The 22,949-nt window shown below is 36.8% G+C and overlaps 1 protein-coding gene across 1 annotated transcript; it reads right to left on the reverse strand.

Annotated features, from left to right (window-relative positions):
* Positions 1–293: 293 nt before the first annotated feature.
* pde6a (phosphodiesterase 6A, cGMP-specific, rod, alpha) lies at positions 294–21,837 on the reverse strand. Its single transcript, XM_051650662.1, has 22 exons — positions 21,259–21,837; positions 19,033–19,185; positions 18,751–18,840; positions 17,894–18,034; positions 17,680–17,754; positions 17,445–17,509; positions 17,030–17,096; positions 16,780–16,827; positions 16,177–16,326; positions 14,096–14,239; positions 13,784–13,849; positions 13,558–13,704; positions 10,308–10,415; positions 9,710–9,819; positions 8,096–8,183; positions 7,812–7,912; positions 7,421–7,528; positions 7,167–7,230; positions 4,533–4,607; positions 4,076–4,159; positions 2,991–3,150; positions 294–1,003 (listed from the first exon to the last, which is right to left on the reverse strand). The coding sequence occupies exons 1-22, from the start codon at positions 21,733–21,735 to the stop codon at positions 954–956; spliced, it is 2,571 nt and encodes an 856-aa protein (XP_051506622.1). The 5' UTR covers positions 21,736–21,837; the 3' UTR covers positions 294–953.
* Between the last annotated feature and the right edge of the window lie 1,112 nt (positions 21,838–22,949).

Below are 22,949 nucleotides of genomic sequence, written 5' to 3' on the forward strand. Positions count from 1 at the left end.
AATCATCTATGCGTTTATCTAATCAGCCAATCGTGTGGCTGCAGTGCATAAAATAATTCAGATACGGGTCAGAAGCTTCAGTTAATGTTCACATTAACCATCAGAATGAGGGAAAATGTGATCTCAGTGATTTGGACCGTGGCATAATTGTTGGTGCCAGTTGGGCTGGTCTGAGTATTTTTGTAACTGCTGATCTCCTGGGATTTTCACACACAACAGTCTTTAGAATTTACTCTGAATGATGCCAAAAAAATAAATAAATGCCTTGTTGAGAAGAGAGGTCAATGAAGAATGGCCAGACTGGTTGGAGCTGACAGAAAGGCTACTGTAACTCAGATAACCGCTTTGTACAATTGTGGTGAGATGAATATCATCTCAGAATGCTCAACACGTCAAACCTTGAGGCAGATGGGCTACAACAGCAGAAGACCATGTCAGGCACTTTATTAGGACCATAGTGTTCCTAATAAAGTGCTCAGTGAGTGTAAATTATATTAGTATATACGTTTACACAGCATGATTTGAAAATGTTCCAAAGAGTATGTTGTGTGCTTCAATGGAAGCAAGAAAATCTTTTTCATAAAAAGAAGCTAACATGGCCAATAGGAAAAATTAGTGGGAAAAAATCATTTCAAGTAAATTTATTAGAGTTTTTTTTATTTCCAGGATTAAATTTGATTTTCGAATCCAGATTTTCAATGTCAGCTGTATGTTATTTAGTATATACGAGTGCCCTAATCTGTACAGTTTAAGACATAATCTCAACCCTGGTGTCACCATTCTGGGATATTACAAGAGACCAGTCTTCTTCTATCACTAAAGGGTTTCTTTAACTATAAACAATGGGCTAGTGTAATAACTGTGACAGGACGTCCTGCTGACAAAAATATGAAAGCGAATAAAATTATGATTACACTGACATTTGTTTTGTCTGTTTTTGTGGAGTTTGACATCTAGGTGATGACACAGGTCTTGGACTGAGGTGTGCTCTGGGCCGCATTTCCTGTGAGGAAAGTAAACATGGATCAGGGAAACATACATTGTACAGGTTTCAGCTAGATGGATATACTACAAAAGGGTGATTCTTCAACTTCAGGCACTTTCAGCACTGTGGATTTCTAAAAAGTAAAGACTCGTTAAAACATTTTTCACACTCTCACTAGTTATTATTATTATTATTATTATCTACTAATAATGTCCAATATCGTATATACATGCACCACAGGAGATTTGTAATTTTTTCTTCTGAATGTCCTGAAAATGTCCACCACAGTGTCATTTCCACCACATCTCCAATTCGGTATTGTGTTAATACAATTTTGTGGCGGAAATTAAATTAAATGAAATTAAATCTTATGTTTTTTTTAAAAAAAAAAAAGGCTGACTCATCTGTCTTTCTATGGCTAATTTCATAGCTAACATTTTGTGCATCTTAAATACACACTATTAAATAATATTTTCACACTTTTTGCATAATTTGGAAAAATTATAGTTTGATTGGAAATTACTTGAAATAACTGATTGGAAAAAAATCTGCTCAAGTGATATTTACCCAAAATTTTCTTTAAAACATCACTTGACCCAAATTTAATCTCAAGCATGCTCTTCACTAACACTTTTGTTAACTAATTTGAAAAAGAAAAATTGATTAGGAGGCAAACACTTTTGGAGTGGTGGAAATGATGCCACAACTGTGTTGTTTATAAAAATAAATTATAGAAATCATTTTCACACAATAAATACTGAAATGGTTGATGTTTATTTCACTTTATTTAGATTATTTGATTTTGAAAGACCAACATGATCACAAGGGAAGTTGGCATGTTGTTTCCGGGAGTTCCAGTACCGTAGGATATGCTACAATTTGCTGACAAGCGCCCTTTCCCACCAGCCATTTTGGCTTCAGCTCAAGAGTGTTTACCTTTGCAAGTGTGATTCATCAGCAGCGTGGGAGACCCCTGTTCACATCACACGTTGAAAACAGGAAGTAATCGTGTTCGCATAATCAGTAAAGAGCACGATGCGGAGGTTGCATTTTCCACCCCTAACATTTAGGTTTAGGGGTTGGGTCAGCGGGTGCAGTGCAGTGCAATTCGCTTTTGGCACCACATCGTGGACATTTCACCCAGAAAATTTAGCTCATACATGCCCATACACATAACAACACTTAGTGCTTCGAATTTCGGTAAGTAAAGTCCGAATTCAGCTAAAGAGAATTCAAACTACTGTTTCCGATTTCACTGTGAAAACAGTCAGGAAAGACTGGGCATGGGACAATGCTTAAACAACAAAATCTGTACAAAATTAAAAATTACCAAAACTAAATGATGAAGGTCTGCTAAAAAGTTTCGAAGTCTAAATTTTAAAGTTTATTGTGACATTCATAAAACAAAACACAAAGTTTAAATCTGTTCCTTTTAATAAAAAATCATCCCCTGGGACATGACAGTGTCCGAAGTTGAAGAAACACCCATAAATTCTCTGCAAGATCCATTTGAGGTGTTTGGTTTTTCATGACGCCTATTTCAGGGATATTTACATTTATGCATTTGGCAGACGCTTTTATCCAAAGCGACTTACAGTGCACTTATTACAAGGACAATCCCCCCGGAGCAACCTGGATTTAAGTGTCTTACTCAAGGACACAATGGTGGTGGCTGTAGGTATCGAATTGGCAGCCTTCTGCTTACCAGTTCTATGCTTTAGCCCACTATGCCACCACCACACCAGATTTGTCTGGGAGGCCCCCTTGACCCAGGGGCTAATGAGTGGTCTACTGTATACCAGAGGACCTTTGTGGGCCCCCTTCATCACAGGGCCCGGAACAATACTCCTGGTTGTTCCTCCTATAATGACGAACAGTACTAACCAGCATAAACCAGCCTGGACCACCTTTGAAAAGGTAATGGTATATAAAGGTCTAAGCTAGACTTTTTAGCAAGGTATATATTATCTAAGGATTACAAGTTACCATTTGAATCACTATTTACCTTGTTTGGTGGTGGCTGCAGCTTCCTCTTTAGCTTTCTTGGCCTCTTCAAGTTTGGCGATCTTGGCTTCATATACTTCCTTGAGAGCGTTCCACTCCTTCCTGTTGTTCAGAAGACGCTCTAACATGGGTGTGATCTCCACGTGGAAGCGAGAGAACTCCTGCAATAAAGATTGGGCTTGAGTAAAGGGAGCATTGAAGATGGGTAGAAATGTTCAGGAAAAAAGGGTTTTTGCAGAACATATAGTACTTGAAGTTGATTCCCGATTGAGCTTTGAATTTTTACGTTGTTTATGACATGGATCTTTTGGAGTGATAAAGTTAAAAGTGATAAAGCCAAAATACCTCATTTACATATTGGATAGTGCTTTATCCCTTAATATTGTATGTTTTTAGATACGGGTCAATATTTTTAGTGTATAACAACTTAGTCCATTTTTCACACAAAGCTATTGTATGACTTCAAAAGAAACAGCGCACATAGACTACTTTATGGTGCTTGTTTGTCATTTTTTGGAGCTTGACATTATAAATCACCAGCCACTTGTGTTGAATGCAAAGGAGCAGCCTGTGCATTCTGTAAATTATCTCCACTTGGTGTTTAAACAACATGAGGGTAAGTAAATGATGACAGAACATTTATTTTTGGGTGAACTATCCCCAACTAATTTCATCTCATGCATTACAGCAATAATATGGGATGTAGCACTATGCGATATATAGATTTGTAGGGACATTAATATGTACCAAGTTTGGATCGATTTATCATCCCAAAAGATCCAGAAACTGTATGAGTGAAGGGAGAAACTGCTCTAAGCTTGACAAGCAATCAAATAAGCTTTAATATTTGTAGACTTGATAGCTGTGAGTGTCCAAGACACCTCTAATTCCAGGCAGGCCTACATTCGGTCAATAAAATGAACAAGTAGACAGTCATCTGATCAAGATGTGCACTGTGCATTTCTGCTGATGGTTATGTATTTGTTTCCTGATGGACTCTCAGGTGGATTCCGTGAACATTTAGACGAGTAGATCAATGAAGTCCCATATGTAGTTTTGTTTACTGATCGAAATGGAGGACCTCACCTTGTACACAAAAGAACAGACGAAATCAATAAAACCACACTGCAGTTTGGGAAGTTCGTCTGCTTTGTTCCGGTCCATCATGGGCTGGGGAAGAAAAAGCATGCTCTTAACTCTATATCAAAATGAAAAACTGCAAACTACCAATGCACACTGAATGCACAGAAGTTATTATAAAGAATCGTGTGACTAAACTGTAAAGTCTGATGGCACTTTTTAAAAGCTTATATTTCCAATCACTATTGTGTAAAATAGGGAGATTGGGAGTGGTCTGGTTGACTGGGCCATTGTGACCGCTCTTTCTGATTCACTGCACCGCATAATAGGCAGTACATCACTACATGACCCATGGGAACTTTTTCATTCTTTACTCCCCTTCTCTCTGTCTTTATCTCTCTCTCTTCTTCTCTCTCACCCCCTCCAAACACCTCCCACCCCTTCATTCCAGGGAATCTCTTACAATGGGCTGCTGCTCCAACACTGTTCTCTCCAGATCACCCTGTTCCCAGAATTCTGCTGCCACCGACAGTGCCACCTGCAGGATAGTGCACATACAGCTACTGTCAATATAAAGCTTAGATTTATGCTGTTCATTTAGCAGGGTTGGGCAAAATTCAGAATGTAATAATTAAATATCTCTTAATTCAGTTGGAATATGAATTGAATTTTTTAATTTACAGAACTGTAATACAAAGAAATTCACAGTCACACAACAGATGACTTAAAGGGATAGTTCACCCAAAAATGGAAATTCTCTCATCATTTACTCACCCTCATGCCATCCCAGATGTGTATGGCTTTCTTTCTTCTGCAGAACACAAATTAAGATTTTTAGAAGAATTTCTCAGCTCTGTAGGTCCTCACAATGCAAGTGAATGGGTACCAAAATTTTGAAGCTCCAAAATGCATATAAAGGCAGCATTATAGTAATCCATACGACTCCAGTGGGTAAATCCAGAAGCGATATGAGAAACACATACATTTTAAAGACCTTTTTAACTATAAAATTCTCCTCCCAGCCCAGTAGGTGGCGATATGCAATCAGAATGCGAATCGCCAAAAACAAAAGAAGAATGTGAAATTGAAAGTCGAGATTGATAGTAAAAAAGGACTTAAATATTTATCTATTTCTCAGCCATACTTATATTGATTATTTTATATTTTAACGGGGCAAGTCACTTAAGAACAGAATTCTTATTTACAATAACAGTCTGGCAGGAGGACAACTGCCTCCTGAATCATGCAAAAAAACATACATACAAAAACATCAAGCATAAAAAAAGACAAACACTAACAAATAATGTACATAAAAGCAAAAGAATATGAAGAATATTCAAAAGAATATGCTTATGAAGATATGGATTAAACTACTGGAGTCATATGGATTATTTTTATGCTGCCTTTACGTCCTTTTGGAGCTTCAAAATTTTGGTACCCATTCATTTGCATTGTATGAACCTACAGAGCTGAAATATTCTTCTAAAAATCTTTGTGTTCAGCAGAAGAAAAAAAGTCATACACATTTGGGATGGCATGAGGGTGAGTAAATGATAAGAGAAATTTCATTTTTGGGTGAACTATCCCTTTAAGTTCAACAAAACAACAATATAGGAAGGAACTACTAATCTTGTAAGCCTGCTTCATGTTGTTTAACTTTATTTTTTCTCAAAAGGAACTCAGAGGAAACTGAAGTTAATTTATTGAATATAATAAAATATAAATTAAATACAAATGTAAATGTAAAAAGGTGACATTTCAGACATTAATTATTAATACCACCTAATATTTCTGGAAATACTCCATATGTTGAATGACAACATGTTTATGGGTAATTCATCTTGAAAAAATGAAATGTATTATTAAAAATTACACTAAAAGCAGTTTTATGATTACTATATGAATTCAGTCATGACAACTCTTGGAAAAAATTAGCATGATAATATGGGTATGACATATTGATAGGATATTAGTATTGGCAGACTAGATCTGCAACGCTGATGCTGCTGTTGCTGCTGCTGTTGCTGCAGAGCAAGTATGGAGACTTGCTACTGCAAGAACATACACATACATACTGAGTTAAAGTGTGGACATGCTGATGCTGCTGCACAATTAGAAAAACTCAAGACATGGTGCATCAAGCATTTATGACAAGCTACAATCCCCAAGTAGCAGATCTAGACATGTGGAGGTGGAGGGTTTCAGAGAAAACTCTCGCAGAATGCTGCTGTGAAACTGGCAAATTGAGCAAATTTAAATGTTAGGCAAAGAGAGAGTACACAAGTTGATTGGCTACCTGATTACACATCAGAGGACAGGCAACAAGTTTAAAAAAACCTACAAGCTTGCACCATTCAGAGTTTCATGCCTGAACCTAGTCATTTATATGAAATATTAATTTCTTTAAATTTCATTCCATTCTATTTCCTTAAATTAACATTCCAACTGCATTTCTGAGTTCTGTTTGCTACCTCAATTTAGTATATTAAATGGAATATAAGAGATTCTCAATTCAGTTCTGAATAGCTCACACAACCCTGTTTTATAGTTCCATTAGATGCTTTTTGACATGTGCTAATATATGTTACACGTTTAACTAGATTTTTGCTATATTAACTGTGCATTAGACGTAATTAATGACTTACAGTAAACAACCCATGAAACGTGATTTATAACAATTTGAGGCAGATCTGGCACATATCCCATTGCAGTTATGAAATTCTGCCTTATCATCATTGTTCTTGGATCTACATTCTATGAATATAATAATAACATTATCAGAGAAAAGCATTTAAAAGAAGCACATAAAAGCAGTGTTGCTTTTCTGTGACATTTGGCACAATGTAATCTCACACAAATAGGATGATCTACAGTGCTGTCTATTTAGGAATGCATACAGTAATAAATGTTAAACAATGAATGTTAAAAAAAACGTCCATGGGTACATTAACATATGAATAGAGTTTGAGAGTTCTCATTATTCTGGCTGTGAGCCCAGCCATTTCTTTACACCCTTGGCTACCCTACATGTTTGAATACATTGCTATAGTATCAGGCCTTGCGTGCAACACTGCATTATGCATTAGGATTATCTAACCTTGCTCTGAATCTCCCATGGCTTTGCAATGGCAGACAAATCACAGGCAGTCATCATCATAGCCCTGCAGTGAGGGAAGCCAAAACATCATAAGGTGAATTCATATTTATGAACCGGAAATGGATCCAAATGCAAGCTGCTGCATAGAATTTTATATTTCTTGATAGTATACAAGTCAGTGCATTGGCCAAACAGTTATTATGGCTGGGTTTTTTCTCAGGTTATCGTGAACTGCATTTTCTCACAGTACTTACATTACAATTTCTTTCCGAGTTGTTTCATACATCATGTATTTCGTCCAGTCTTCCCAGTTCTCATAGGTCTTAGATTGATCCACGATCTTTTGAAACATTGTCCTTTTCCTGTAGGCAAACATCACAATTAAATTCATGTTCATCACAATTATGCAACCCAGACTGTAACCACAAGACAAGTTCTAAATAAGTTATTCACAAAAAATTAAAGCATACTGTGAAAGTATTTGGACACTTAAGTCACACTCTGACAACCAGAAAGTGTTTGAATATGGTTTGAATTAATTTGGAATAATTTTGAATACATTTTCATACAAGTGTGATTTAAGTGTACAAATACTTTTTGGGTCCACTGTATGTCCCATATACCAGAACAAAATACAACTCTTACTTGAAATACAAGGCCAGGTCTGTTGCAATAATAGCAATGTCCATCAAATGGATGACATTTTCATGCTGTCGTCGGTTAAGATTCTGATAGATATTTAAGGCCTTGGAGAAAAGGATTTAAAGAATCTGATGAAATCAACTGCTGGCTGTGAGTGAGAGTGCAGTTATTTTTGGCGCTATGCAAGTGGATGCATATTTTCTATGGTCTGCAGTGTTAAAACTTGCGATGATGACTAAAGCTGTTTGAAAAATGCTTAAAAACATGTAATATATTTTCAGCATTACGTCATCTCTGAGCAGAGTTTTTCCAAACTCCAGATGGTGCCTCTCAAGGATGGAGGAACCATGCAGCTTTGCCAGTGGATTCCCAGACCTGACAAAATCAAAGAATGTATTTTTTTAAAACACAGAAGAAGACTAATTTATTAAAATAAGAATGAATAGGTATAATGCATTTAATATGTCAGTTTGCAATCATTTAAAATGATTATAGTCATCTCGAATTTCAATGGTGGCTTATAACAATGATTTAAAAATCAGTTAGTTCACTCTAAAATTGAATTCTGTCATCAGTTACTCATGCTGATGTTGTTACAAACCCATAAGCAAATATTCGGAAATATGAATTAAATTTGTTAGCAACGGTTGAGGGCCTAAATCACAACTTAAATTTTGCTCTGTTCCTCATACAAAGCTATCACATGGCTTCAGAAGACTTATAGAAATACAGCATATAGCTCAGATATATAAAAGGAATACATTAATAGTGCTTTTTGTTTTGTTCGTCCCTGTTTGAGCATGACAGTTCTCAGTCACCATTCAATTTTATTGTATTTAAAAAGGAAGCCTGGACATTTTGCTAAACATCTTTTTTTCCGACGAAAGAAAATCATATGAGTTTGGAACAATTTGAGGGTGAGTAAAAGATGACAGAATTTTCATTTGAACTATTCCTTTAACCCTCTAAGCTTGGATGGGCCTGCTGGCGGACTGGGACAAAAAACATAATTATCAAAATATTAATTACTACAGCCTTGACCAACACAAAATATGAATAATTTTAAAGCTTAGAAGGTTTACTTGACCAAAACTAAACAAGTGCTCCGTTTTGATCATTTATTAAAAAAATTGCACTGTACATATTATTGTTATCAGTAAAACATCAAACTCATCAAATAGCCATGTGTCATATGTTGTTGGAAAGCTCTCAAAGAGTAAAATACAACCGGCCTAATCGTATTACTAACAGACAAAAATATAGCGAGTAATAGTTAAGTATATGTCTATGACATACATGTTTCATGTGAACTGGTGTTGCTCATATGCGTATAACTTCACGAAAAGTAAACAGAACATAAAATATCACATACCATTGCTTAGAGGAGGCGATTATCTTTAAAACATAGATAATGGATGCACAGATCCTTAGATAACCCACACGAAACACAATGTGCACACAGCATCTGGCTCTCTGACATCTTGCTATCTGGCTACAAACACGTTAGCTTTCCTGGATCATGTTATATCATCGGACATGCTGTAGAGTCATGGAATGCTAAACCAATCGTATTGGGTTCAAATTGCTGCAATCAGTGGTAATAGTCCTCCATATTTGGGCAGAGTACAATTATTAAGTTGGATTTGTTTGGAGAGGCTTTTGAACAATTTGAGACATTTTTGGATACTAGGACGTAATGTAATGCTCTAACTTTTGATTGCTTTGTTGTACACAAAATTTTACAGTTACAGGTGACATGATTGGAAAAATACAAAAGCTGTTTTTCAGAGCCACCTTATTTACACCCTGAGGTATATAATGTAAAATCAGAAAAATCAGAAAAATAAGTTACTTTTTGGCTCTTCTTTTAATATTGACAGTTTATAATAATGAGCACATACTTCATCTGATAGAGGTTGTTAGTACCACGGTGATCAATGTCATGACAGAGTCCAGCAGTCAACATAGCCATTGCCTCCAGATCCGTATAGTAGCGCTTCAGATTACCTGTCTGAGACACGTTAGTACAAGTTTAATAAACTTCAAGATGGAGCCTCTTCAAGACACAAGAAGCTAGTGAGGGCTCATTAGACTCAGTGAAGCATGGGAGTAGTGCTGAGCAAGACTCATTAACAGCCTGGCTTGCGTTTCTTCCATCCCTCCAACGCTCCATCCTGCCTGACTTACAGCCAGCTCACTGTGATTACACATGACTTAACCAGGAACTGGTTTACACATGGCTGATTAATTAGGAAGGGCAGTCTGCCAATGCAGAGGATATGTGGTGGAGGAGGGCCTTATTACTGAACATATTACCTGGATGGGGCCAACAAGAGGAAAAAATTATCAATTGCTCGACTTGGTTGACAGGGCTGGTTTGTTTATTTTTCTTGTTTGCCAGGTGAGAAATGTATACATTTATTCATAGCTAGGGTTGTATTGGTCTTTGTTGAACAAGATAAAGCATTGTAATGTCATTCTCTGAGGGTTTTCACTTACCATGAGCAGTGTAAACATGGTCTGGCCCACGTTAAAACCATGCCTCCAGTTGTGGTAGGTGATTTTCCTGTAACCTTTACTGACCGAGTACACAAACCGCACCAGGGCCTAGAGATAAATGCATAACATTCAGGTCATTTTACGCATCAGTCTTATAAGACACTACAATGCTGTATATACAGGTGCATCTCAATAAATTAGAATGTCGTGGAAAAGTTCATTTATTTCAGTAATTCAACTCAAATTGTGAAACTCGTGTATTAAATAAATTCAGTGCACACAGACTGAAGTAGTTTAAGTCTTTGGTTCTTTTAATTGTGATGATTTTGGCTCACATTTAACAAAAACCCACCAATTCACTATCTCAAAAAATTAGAATACATCATAAGACCAATAAAAAAAAACATTTTTAGTGAATTGTTGGCCTTCTGGAAAGTATGTTCATTTACTGTATATGTACTCAATACTTGGTAGGGGCTCCTTTTGCTTTAATTACTGCCTCAATTCGGCGTGGCATGGAGGTGATCAGTTTGTGGCACTGCTGAGGTGGTATGGAAGCCCAGGTTTCTTTGACAGTGGCCTTCAGCTCATCTGCATTTTTTGGTCTCTTGTTTCTCATTTTCCTCTTGACAATACCCCATAGATTCTCTATGGGGTTCAGGTCTGGTGAGTTTGCTGGCCAGTCAAGCACAGCAACACCATGGTCATTTAACCAACTTTTGGTGCTTTTGGCAGTGTGGGCAGGTGCCAAATCCTGCTGGAAAATGAAATCAGCATCTTTAAAAAGCTGGTCAGCAGAAGGAAGCATGAAGTGCTCCAAAATTTCTTGGTAAATGGGTGCAGTGACTTTGGTTTTCAAAAAACACAATGGACCAACACCAGCAGATGACATTGCACCCCAAATCATCACAGACTGTGGAAACTTAACACTGGACTTCAAGCAACTTGGGCTATGAGCTTCTCCACCCTTCCTGCAGACTCTAGGACCTTGGTTTCCAAATTAAATACAAAACATGCTCTCATCTGAAAAGAGGACTTTGGAACACTGGGCCAAAGTCCAGTTCTTCTTCTCCTTAGCCCAGGTAAGACGCCTCTGACATTGTCTGTGGTTCAGGAGTGGCTTAACAAGAGGAATACAACAACTGTAGCCAAATTCCTTGACATGTCTGTGTGTGGTGGCTCTTGATGCCTTGACCCCAGCCTCAGTCCATTCCTTGTGAAGTTCACCCAAATTCTTGAATCGATTTTGCTCACAATCATAAGGCTGCGGTTCTCTCGGTTGGTTGTCCATCTTCTTCTTCCACACTTTTTCCTTCCACTCAACTTTCTGTTAACATGCTTGGATACAGCACTCTGTGAACAGCCAGCTTCTTTGGCAATGAATGTTTGTGGCTTACCCTTCTTGTGAAGGGTGTCAGTGATTGTCTTCTGGACATCTGTTAGATCAGCAGTCTTCCCCATGATTGTGTAGCCTAGTGAACCAAACTGAGAGACCATTTTGAAGGCTCAGGAAACCTTTGCAGGTGTTTTGAGTTGATTAGCTGATTGGCATGTCACCATATTCTAATTTTCTGAGATAGTGAATTGGTGGGTTTTTGTTAAATGTGAGCCAAAATCATTTAAAAGAATTATACTATTTTTATTATATTTAACAATTAAAAGAACCAAAGACTTAAACTACTTCAGTCTGTGTGCACTGAATTTATTTAATACACGAGTTTCACAATTTGAGTTGAATTACTGAAATAAATGAACTTTTCCACGACATTCTAATTTATTGAGATGCACCTGTATACAGCTGAACAAGATGGATAATATTGGAGATATAAATGAATGCAATATAAATTGCACTTTTTTTTTTTTTTTATTTTGATTTTCTTCGGATGTTTTTTCCCCTTTTTCACCCAATTTGGAATGCCCAATTCCCAATGTGCTTTTAAGTCCTCGTGGTCGCGTAGTGATTAGCCTCAGTCCGGGTGGCGGAGGATGAATCCCAGTTGCCTCTGCATCTGAGACCATCAATCCACGCATCTTATCACGTGGCTTGTTGAGCGCGTTGCCACAGAGACATAGCGCATGTGGAGGCTTCACGCCACCCACCGCGGCATCCGCGCTCAACTCACCAGGCGCCCCACCGAGAACAAACCACATTATAGCAACCACGATGAGGTTACCACATGTGACTCTACCCTCCCTAGCATCCAGGACAATTTGGTTGCTTAGGGGACCTGGCTGGAGTATAAATTGCACTTTTAGATTTATATGTAATTTCAATTTAATGTCTTAAAGGTGCTGTAAGTGTTTTTAGCCATTTTAGAATTTCCACAAACTGAGCCGTTGGATTAGCCACGCCCCCTCTTTCCAAAACCCCACACTCCAAATATACCAAATAAGCTTTATTGAGACAAATATTGAGCAGAAAAAGTTGTTAAAAACAACATCAGCAAAATAGTGCCCTCAACTGACAACTGTTATAAGCAACATGGCATGAAAATGGCATTAAGCTTCTTTAAGCTTTTATAATTCGCTGAAACTTCAATACTATGAGAATGCACAAAATGATTGACAGGCAGAAAGCGTCATTGACCGCAGACCATGGACACATTTTTGTTTACTGTTTACAGAGTCTAGAGCTGTCACAGACACAGGTGAGATATCTCACTACACTTATTTCTTTAATATGTTTCAGGGCGTTTTAAATGTTATTGCATTCCTTTCCAAGGAAAAAAATCGCTTACAGCACATTTAAATAGAGAACATTTAAACTCAATATGTGGTAGTAACAATTTGTCTCATACTTAGGGTTAAGAATTTCTTCAACCTTAAATATAAAACTTGTGACACACCATTTGTGCTAGGGACATGGCTGACACCTCAAATGGTGCGGACTGTTGAGAAGATGTGCAATTTCGTATCTAAACAATAAGGCTTATTATGTTTGCCTGACAGATGCTAAATGGGCCAAAAAATGTCATCGACATTTCTAGGGACCAGAATATCATAGAGACTTGGAGATGGGCAATTGTGACACAGGCCAGAAGACAGCCACCCAGAAAACCCTAGCAACCACAAAGCAACACCTTAAAATGACTCAGAACACCTTAACAACCACATAGCAATGCCCTGGTAACCACCCACGACACCATAGCATCATAGTGGCGAGTAGCCGATTTACATTTTCTTCAGAAAATGTAAAAATCTTGTTTTATATATTAGGCGAAATATACAAGCAGAATATATCACCACTCACCTCACGTGGAATATGGAACTTGTCCACCACACCCAGCTCATAGTACATCTTAATGCCACACTTCACTAGATCCAGCTCAGAGAACTCAAAATCACAGAAGTGAAACTCAAAGATCTCGGATTCTTCTGAGTCAGGCAGCTGCTCATACTGTAGGGAACAACAGCATTAAGACACAGCTAGAAAACAAAGAGGCATTAAACACTGTATGGATTTTTCAGTGTCTTACCAGAATATCCTCCAGCTCATCCTCGTCGCATTCGTCAGGTTCTTTTCCATACACCTCACGTGTGTTCTGAACAGAGAATATCATCAGTCTCACCTTGTTGATATTCCAAGACTCTTCTATGTTCATTCCACTCCTCTTAATTAGACTATCAATCATAATGTCATAGATGAAAGCACCATTCTTTCACACAAGCAAGATCTTTCACATCACGCAAATAGGATGTCCTGGTATTACCAAAATTCCCAATGTAGTGTGATTTATTTTAATTAGTGCACACCGGGGACTAAACATTGTGAAGTTGGAGAAACTCACCAAGATATTCTGAATTTCATCCTTCCTGCACTTGACATGGTACATGACCATGTCCTGAAAGATGTCCTTGCGATTCTCCAGCTTGTTCATCTTGTCGTAGGTGTCTGTATTTAGCACTGACCAACCCAGGAACTGAGTGAGTGACTGAAATAGATTCAGATTCAAATTCAGATTCAGATCAGATTCATATCCAATTCAGATTCAGATTCTCTCATCATTTACTCACCCTCATGCCATCCCAGATGTGTACGACTGACTTACTTCTTACTACAAATGATGTGTTTTAGAAGAATATCTCAGCACTGTAGGTCCATACAAGCACATACAGGCAGCATAAAAGCAATCCATAAAACTTCCATATCTTCAGAAGTGATGTGATAGGTGAGAAACAGATCAATATTTAAGTCCTTGTTTGCTAGAAATTCTTCTCCTTGCACAGTAGGGGGCATTTGCATGAATAATTACCAAAAACACAAGAAGAATGTGAAAGTGAAAGTTAAAGTGGAGATTGACTGATCAGGGAGGAGAATGTGTAGTAAAAATTGACTAAAATATTGATGTGTTTCTCACCCACACCTATCATCACTTCTGAAGACATTGATTTAACCACTGGAGTCATATGGATTACTTATGCGGACAATGTGATTTTTGGAGCTTAAAAATGTTGGCACCCATTCACTTGTACTCTATGGACCTACAGAGCTGAGATATTCTTCTAAAAATCTCAATATGTGTTCTCCAGGATGGCATAAGGGTGAGTAAATGATGAGAATTTTCATTTTTGGGTGAACTATTCCTTAAGAATTAACATCAGATTATGAATCAGATTCATATTAAAACCCTGATTCAGGTCAGATTCATTTTATGAATCAGATTCATAAGATTCAGAATCAGATTTATATCAGAATTAGATTCATATCAGATTCAGATCAGATTCATTTTATGAATCAGACTCATATCAAATTTAGGGTGCTTCTCATTTCCTAAATTGTGCATCCTCATTTCCTCGCTTCTCTGTCCTCAAGCCCGTGACCCGGAAACCGATCAAATCCGCCATCATGAAGGATGTATCAATTCTCTAAATGCACCTCGAGGAGGCAAGGGCAGAGGACGGCTGAAGCTTACAGAAGACGCTTGAGCCAGGAAACACAGGAGCATCCTATGTGAAAGACTTTTTGTTCGAAGCATCTGACGCATGTATTAATTCTCCTCCCCCTTCACATCTGACACAAGAGTTTTAATTCATGTATCACATTTGCAGTTTAAATAAACCATAATTAACACATACTTCAACAGTGCATCTTGAATTATTTGGATTTATTATAAATATATTAATAAATAAAGTTTCAATAACATAATGGCAAGCGTGCCGAGGAACTACAGCTGTGCAAAAACACGCTCTGAAGTGATGCGTGAGTGAGCAGGACATTTAATTTTAAAAATCCGTCCCTCATTTCCTTTACTTGGATCATTTCCTCAGAGGGTGGAGCTAGGAAGCGAGGAAAGGAAGCAAGGAAATGAAACAAGGATGCACAATTTCAGAAATGAGAAGCACCCTTAGATTCATATCCGATTCAAATAAAAAGATTCATTTTATGAATCAGATTCAGATTATGAATTAGATTCATTTAAGAATCAGAATCAGATTCATATCAGAATTAGATTCATATCAGATTCAGATGAAGCTACTTGAATGTGAATCTGATTGAATTACCCAAAGAACAAGAATATTAAAAACATTCTGCTTCTCAGCTTGGTTCAAACATTCAGATGGAAGCATATGGGAAAACTGTCCCCACAGAGAACACGGTCAAACTCAATTAAAATGTCTTCTTTCATTCTTAGTATGGTGAAACTGAGAGACATGAAGTACTTTTGCAAACTTTAAAGCTTTGGTTCAGCAGTTCAGTTGAACCCAACAAACCTAAGCATAATACACTGAGAACATGGTATATTTTCAGTAGTAAGATACTCTGGATGAAAAGTTCACAGATAAATAATGCAGAGTCTGTTGATCTGTCCATTACTGTATATTTATAAAGCTATGACGCAGTACTGGTCCATACTGTGGCCTCAGATACCTCCATTAGTGTTTCGTCCATTTCATCAAAAGGCTTTCCATCTTTCCTATTATAGAATGTGGCCACACCAACGATTTCCTCTTTCTTGTTCACGATGGGCAATGAGAGAACATTCTTGATGGTCCATCCAGATTCATCCAGAGGTTCTTTCTGGCAGGACAAATGTAAACCTTAAACATGATACAATTCTATGCTTAAATTAAAAATATTATTTAAATTACAAAAACTAGTTAAGTTTAGTAGATATGCAAAATGCTGAGGTGAATAACTCAAGACTGGTACTAATTTAATTGCATTGATTAGTTTGCTAATTTAGGATTAAAGACTTTCCAAATGAATTATTAGTGAGTGCAACTACCTATTAAAAGTGAAGTGTGCCATTTTTTCAATGTTTCAGTGCATTTTTTCTTTCTCCTATCCAAGTTTAACATGCAGAGACAACTATGACTATGCCATTCGTAGGTTTGTAGGCTGACAAGGGAAGTGTTTGGGAAACTTGCTTGAAAACAATGATTTCCACAGTTCAGTTTGGTCGCACTTGTGGTGCAAAATCACACTTCACATTTACCTTTTCAGAAGCATAAGAAGAAAAGTTGAGCTCACTTGAAAGTTAAAGAATTCATCTTCAGCCGCGTTCATGATGTTACAGATCTGTAACATAGAGGGAAAGCAGCAGTCACGCTCACATAGCTTGATGATTAATTACTGTTCGCAGAATTACAATTATCCATCATTTCGGTGTGGGAGCACATTCTATTCCCCCTCGCTGTGCACATGACAGGAGCATTAAAAACCATAATAGCTTTCTGCTTGTGTGGCGGCAGTGGAGGAGGATGGAAGTCTAGACTCTCACCAGGCCGTTCTCTGCAACGTAGGTGGGAAGCCCACTTACTAATGCCCAGTGGTCAGCAGCAGGATTACTGTAATGACAATGCATATGAGTCTGACCAGAACAATGTAGTACATTACTTCAATAAATCTTTAAAAATGATCATTTTCTAGGGGGTCTTTAGAGAAAGATAGCCAGTCTTTGCCAAGAATATGAAAATGATTTGACCTAAATAATGCTTGATATAAGGTACAATCATTTTAATGCATGTAATGTAGAATAATTTTTAGAATGCCTCAGGATGCTGAGAAGCATATAAATAATCAAGTTTCAAGTTGAAAAGTGGCATCCCTTTTAGTACACTCTTCTGGGCTTGAATTAAATGGCAAGAGGTGGTAAATATTCTAATTTAGCACGCAATAAAAATTGATTAACTCACGGTATAACTTTGATGTCCTCCTTTCCGTGCAATATGTAATCAATCACTTTGTAGAAAATTACTTCCTAAAGGAAAATTAATCCCGTAAGTCAAACACAAAATACGCAACAGCATGTGAGAATTTGTGATGATTAAATCCGAGCAGTATTATGTTCCTCTGACATGATTAATTAAACACATGATGATTTAGCCTTTGGTGTGGGGGTCTTCCTTATTTATACAGTGTATCACTCACTCTGCCATCAGGGGTCTTTGGTCCACTATATGGGGGCACCTCTCCCATTAATACAGGCCAAAGGTCAAAAAACTCCTACAAGCAAAAAAAAAGAAATGTTAAATGAGAAAAAATAGCTTCACATTCTGTAGAAATAGTCAGAAATGAAAGTCCAGTTTCATAGTCCTGCAGTAGTAGCTATCATGTAATAACATATATAAAAATGAATAATCACTTTAGTTTTGGTCATGTCGAGGAGGCCCACAGAGTAGCGGTCACAGTTGAGGAAGGCTCGGACTGTATAGAGGGCCTTGTGAAACTGTCTCTCAATGTCAGTCAGCTCCTCAAAAACTTTGCTGGCAGACCACAGCAACACCTTCAAAGCGGGTATAAGGAAAATTTACAAAAGACCATGAAGTGTCAGTGTTCTCCATATTACTGATTGTAGAGCAGATTAACAAAATATGGGTAAATACAAAGAAGTCTCAAAGGGATAGTTCACCCAAAAATGAAAAATCTCTCGTCATTTACTCTCAGATTTTTATCGCAGCTCTGGTAGGTCTATACAATGCAAGTGAATGGTGACCAGACCTTTCAAGCTCCAAAAATCACATAAAGGCAGCATAAAAGTAATCCATATGACTCCAGTGGTTAAATCTATATCTTCATAAGTGATATAATAGGTGTGGGTGAGAAACAGATCAATATTTAAGTCCTTTTTTACTATATACGTATCTCCACTTTCACATTCTAAAAGTGAAAGTGGGGAGCTATAGTAAAAAAGGACTTAAATATTGATCTGTTTCTCACCTAAAGTGATTGCATCACTTTAGAAAACATACATTAAACCACTGGAGTCATATGGATTTTTTTTATGCTGCCTTTATGTGATTTTTGGAGCTTTGGCAAGGTCTGGTCACCATTCACTTGCATTGAAAGGACCTGCAGAGCTGAAATATTCTTCTAAAAATCGTAGTTTGTGTTCAACAGACAAATGAAAGTAATACACATCTAAGATGGCATGAAAGTAAGTAAATGATGAGAGAATTTTCATTTTTGGGTGAACTATCCCTTTTAATCTCAAAACTTCACCTGTCCTCGTCTGGTTTCACAGTTGTGCAGGTAGCTCAGGTGAAATACTCGCAGCACAAGATTAGCAAAGTTTAGATATTTCTTCAGCATCTACAAAAAAATAAATAAATGAAATAGAGCTTTATTTACTCTTTTTTTGTAGCAATCAGTTTAATAAAAATGGGCCTTTACACAGTTAAACCTCACTTATTACATTCACTGGAGATTTGAGTGCAATATTAATCTTTTATCTGTGTTGGGTAATGCTTCTCTGTTCTAGAGAATGATATGAGAGAATGGTACCTCTTCATCTAGAGCAGTAAAATAGGGACCACCAATCTTGTTGACTGCCATCATGACAGCCACCATGTCCTTGCCGTTCATGATGGGGGTTGCAAGCACATTCTTGGTCTTGTATTCTGTGATGGTGTCCACAAAGTCACTGAAGTGGCTATCCTGGAAAGTGAAGAAAATGTATTCATGGTGAGGACTACATAAAATATGTTTATGTGTTTATGTTTAAAGGAATATTCCAGGTTGAACAAGTTAAGCTCAGTTGACAGCATTTGTGGCATAATATTGATTACCACAAAAAACATTTCAACTCGTCCGTCCTTTTCTTAAAAAATAAAATAAAATAAAATAAAAATCGAGGTTACAGTGAGTCACTTTCAATAGAAGTGAATGGGCCAAATTTTTCAGAATTTAAAGGCAGAAATGAAAAGCTTATAATTTTATAAAAGTACTTACAATAATCTTTCTGTTAAAACTCATATTATTTGAGCTGTAAAGTTGTTTAAATCATAATTTTTAAAGTCATTTTATGGTTTGTTGATATTACATCGTCATGGCAACGAAGTTGTAAAATTGGCTGTAACTTCATACAGAAAAGTTTAGTAAGCGATCTTATGACACTAAAATCATGTTAACATGCATATTGTTTACATCTTGTGGCTATACAGTGAGTATTTTAACGTTTATGGATTGAACCCGTTCACTTCCATTGTAAGTGCCTCACTGTAACCCAGATTTTTGCATTTTTTAAAGAAAAGGAGGGACAAGTCAAAATAATTTTTTTGTGGTAATCAATATTATGCCACAAGTGCTGTCGATTGAGCTTAACTTCTTTTGAACCCGGAATATTCCTTTAAAGAAAACCACTTTAAATATGAACAAAGAACACAATCTAATTTTGATCTAGATTTTACGTTACATATTTGCTGGTTTTAACAGGAAAAGCAAAATATTTTTGTGCTAACACTTACCCTTAGATTTAGAACCATTACAATACCCATTAGAATGAATGAAAATGGATTACATTGAAATATTGAATTTCTTGCGTACCTTACACTTATTGGGGCATAAAAGGAAAGTGAAATGTAAAGTGAAGGTAAATACTGATATTCTGCTGACATGGGGAACATGGTGTTAGACACTGACCTTTAGATTTAATCCAGGATCGCTCTAATTCAACTGAGATTAAAGGGCTTTATCCCCTCCAGGCCCAGTAACATAAAGCATTTAGAAAGAAAGGCAACCTGCCCTAATCCTGCACAAGCCTTCCATATTTATGCGGTGACTAAGCTACAGTGCAGCACAGAAAAAGATTCCAGAAAAATATGAGGTCTGTGGATTTTACGGTAACTGAGATTGGTTCAGACCCACTTGGTATTTCAGTCACATGACACCATTGTCAAAGATTGAGAAAAAAAAAACTTTTTATAAGTGATTATGAGCTCTACAGACAGTATTGTGCTGTCTGAGAGACAGTGAAGAACACTTTGCCAAAGACAACCAGTTCCTTTAAATTTTTTTAGTAATTTCTGATCATCAATTCATGGCTCTGCAAAGCACATAGAGCCATACATATCTGTCTGAGCAACGTCTCCTGCACATTTGTCAAATAAAATCAAGTTTACCATCCAAAACAGCAATGGTCTCATAGCGCTAATAATTAGCAGAAAATCCCATTTTGGTGGCAGTGGACGTTGATTATTAAAAATGTGTTTCTCAACTGCAAAAAAAAAATCCTTAAAATAAGATACATTTACCTGAGAAGCAATTTTCCCCCCCCTGAATTAAGTTTATTTCTCTTAGCTTATTGGCAAATAGTTTTTCCTTGGATATATTTAAGATATATTCTCTGAAAAAAAATAATGTTTTAAACTATTTAAATATTTTACTGGAAAACAAGACAAAAAAATTCTGATAATAGAATTTTTGGCAGTGTATACATGTCTGAAATCAGTTTTATTTAAGTTAGTTTTAACTGTCGACTATAACATAATTAAATGCAAATGTGTAGGACACAGCCATTATTAATTCTGGTTGTAAAATAAAGATTCTGAATAGTAACGCATTCAGTAGCACCTTTGTCTCTTTGCCTGATCATGATGACATTCAATTTGAGTACATTTTAGCCATACACTGTCCTTTAAAGGCCATTATGTTAATTGCACATTTATTTCAATAACATGCAGAACCTAAACTCTTAGGAACAGACTAGATAACTTCATTTTCTAGGCCTACCTGTGTGACATCAGGTACATTGACGGTTTTCTTAACGGTAGCCACATGCCCCACAATGCCTGTGTCCAGTGGATACACAATCTCACTGTCTGGTTGCACCAAACACTCCTCCAGTGTGGCATCTTTATGGACATTGAAAAGGCGTGTTGCCAGTTCAGCTATACCGTTCCTCTGACGATACATGAAGAGGCTCATTCGGTCTGCTTGCATCATGAAAGTGAGATGGCGCATAAGGTTGAACATTGCCCTCTCCATATGCAAATTTTCTTGCATGTCCCGCACCATATCAAAAATGATCTCACACTCCTCAGCAGAGCTCAGGCCATGGTAAAAGCTGATATCTACTTCTGTCTTCTTGGTGGTCGCCAGCAGGTCAGAGATGACTTTGGCCCGGAACCTGGAGTCATAGTACTGCTTGGCAAATGCTGGATTACTGTCCAAAAACTTTTCAGCCACATCTTTGTCCACTGCAGCCATTTTTGTTAGCTGTACTCTTCTCTATGACTTTCTTATTTGGGGTTACAATTGCCCAAAAGCTTCTATGCTGTTCTACGGACCTAGGCAACAAAAACTGAGAAAGACTAGGGATTATTGGAGATTGTTTTAAAGACGTGTCTGTGTGCACATAATCCTGTGTCCAATTGTAATTGGGATTATGACATACACATGACAGCAGTCACACCTTGACATTGATAAATGTGTTACTGACGCATTCAGAACATCTGGAAAATTAATAACTTTAGTTGTTATATTGTAACATTTCACAAGAGGCTGTTTCTCGTTTCTTTTGCTGTATTAATTTTTGTCTCTCTTTTGTTGTGCTATATCCAAATCTACTATTATAGCATTAAGGTTTTATAAGGGGAAGGCTTTCACATCACTTGAAATTAACATTTGCTTACATTTTAGCATTTATCAAAATAAATAAATAAAAACATTTAAAGAATTTTAACATTTACATGTTTACATTTGCAATTAAAAGAATAATTCAATCAAAATGACAATTCTGTCATAATTTACTCACCCTCATGTTGTTCCAAACCTGTATGACTTTATTTCTTCTTTATTTCTAAAAGTAGATGTTAGGATGTTCAATCTCAGTCACCATTGACTTTCAATGAAAATGAATGGTGACTGAGGCTGTGAGTCCCTAACATTCTGCCTGACATCTCCTTTTGTATTCCACAGAAGAAAAAAAAAGTCACACAGTTTTGGAATGACATGAGTGCAAGTGATGACAATTAAAATTTTTAGGTGAACTGTCCCTTTTACACGTTTAAAAAAATCAGTTAAACAAATTTAGCTTTCATACATTTTAAGAACTACATAAAAAATTTTTTTACATGTTTGTTTTAAAAATAACATGTATGAAATGGTTATTTAAAGAACAAAAATAACAACAATAAACACTGTACATTATGTGTCATAGAAAGAGGCAAATCTTGTTTGAAGTGTTTTCATCTTGACATCAAAGAAAGCCTGTCATAGCTTCACAGATGGACTCAAATACTGGCCCTGAAAGAGTATGGAAAAAAGACTGAGTATAAATATCCAGTCTTCGATATAAAACTAAATAAGTTCCCTAATACCTTACACAGCCAAAACACATTCTTACCCCTGTCTGTAAACGAGAAATAAATCATAAAGTTACATGAATAAGTTGCCCACCTTGCTAGTAAAATCATATTAAC

Source organism: Myxocyprinus asiaticus, chromosome 22 (genome assembly GCF_019703515.2).
Source record: "Myxocyprinus asiaticus isolate MX2 ecotype Aquarium Trade chromosome 22, UBuf_Myxa_2, whole genome shotgun sequence".
Lineage (NCBI taxonomy): Eukaryota > Metazoa > Chordata > Actinopteri > Cypriniformes > Catostomidae > Myxocyprinus > Myxocyprinus asiaticus.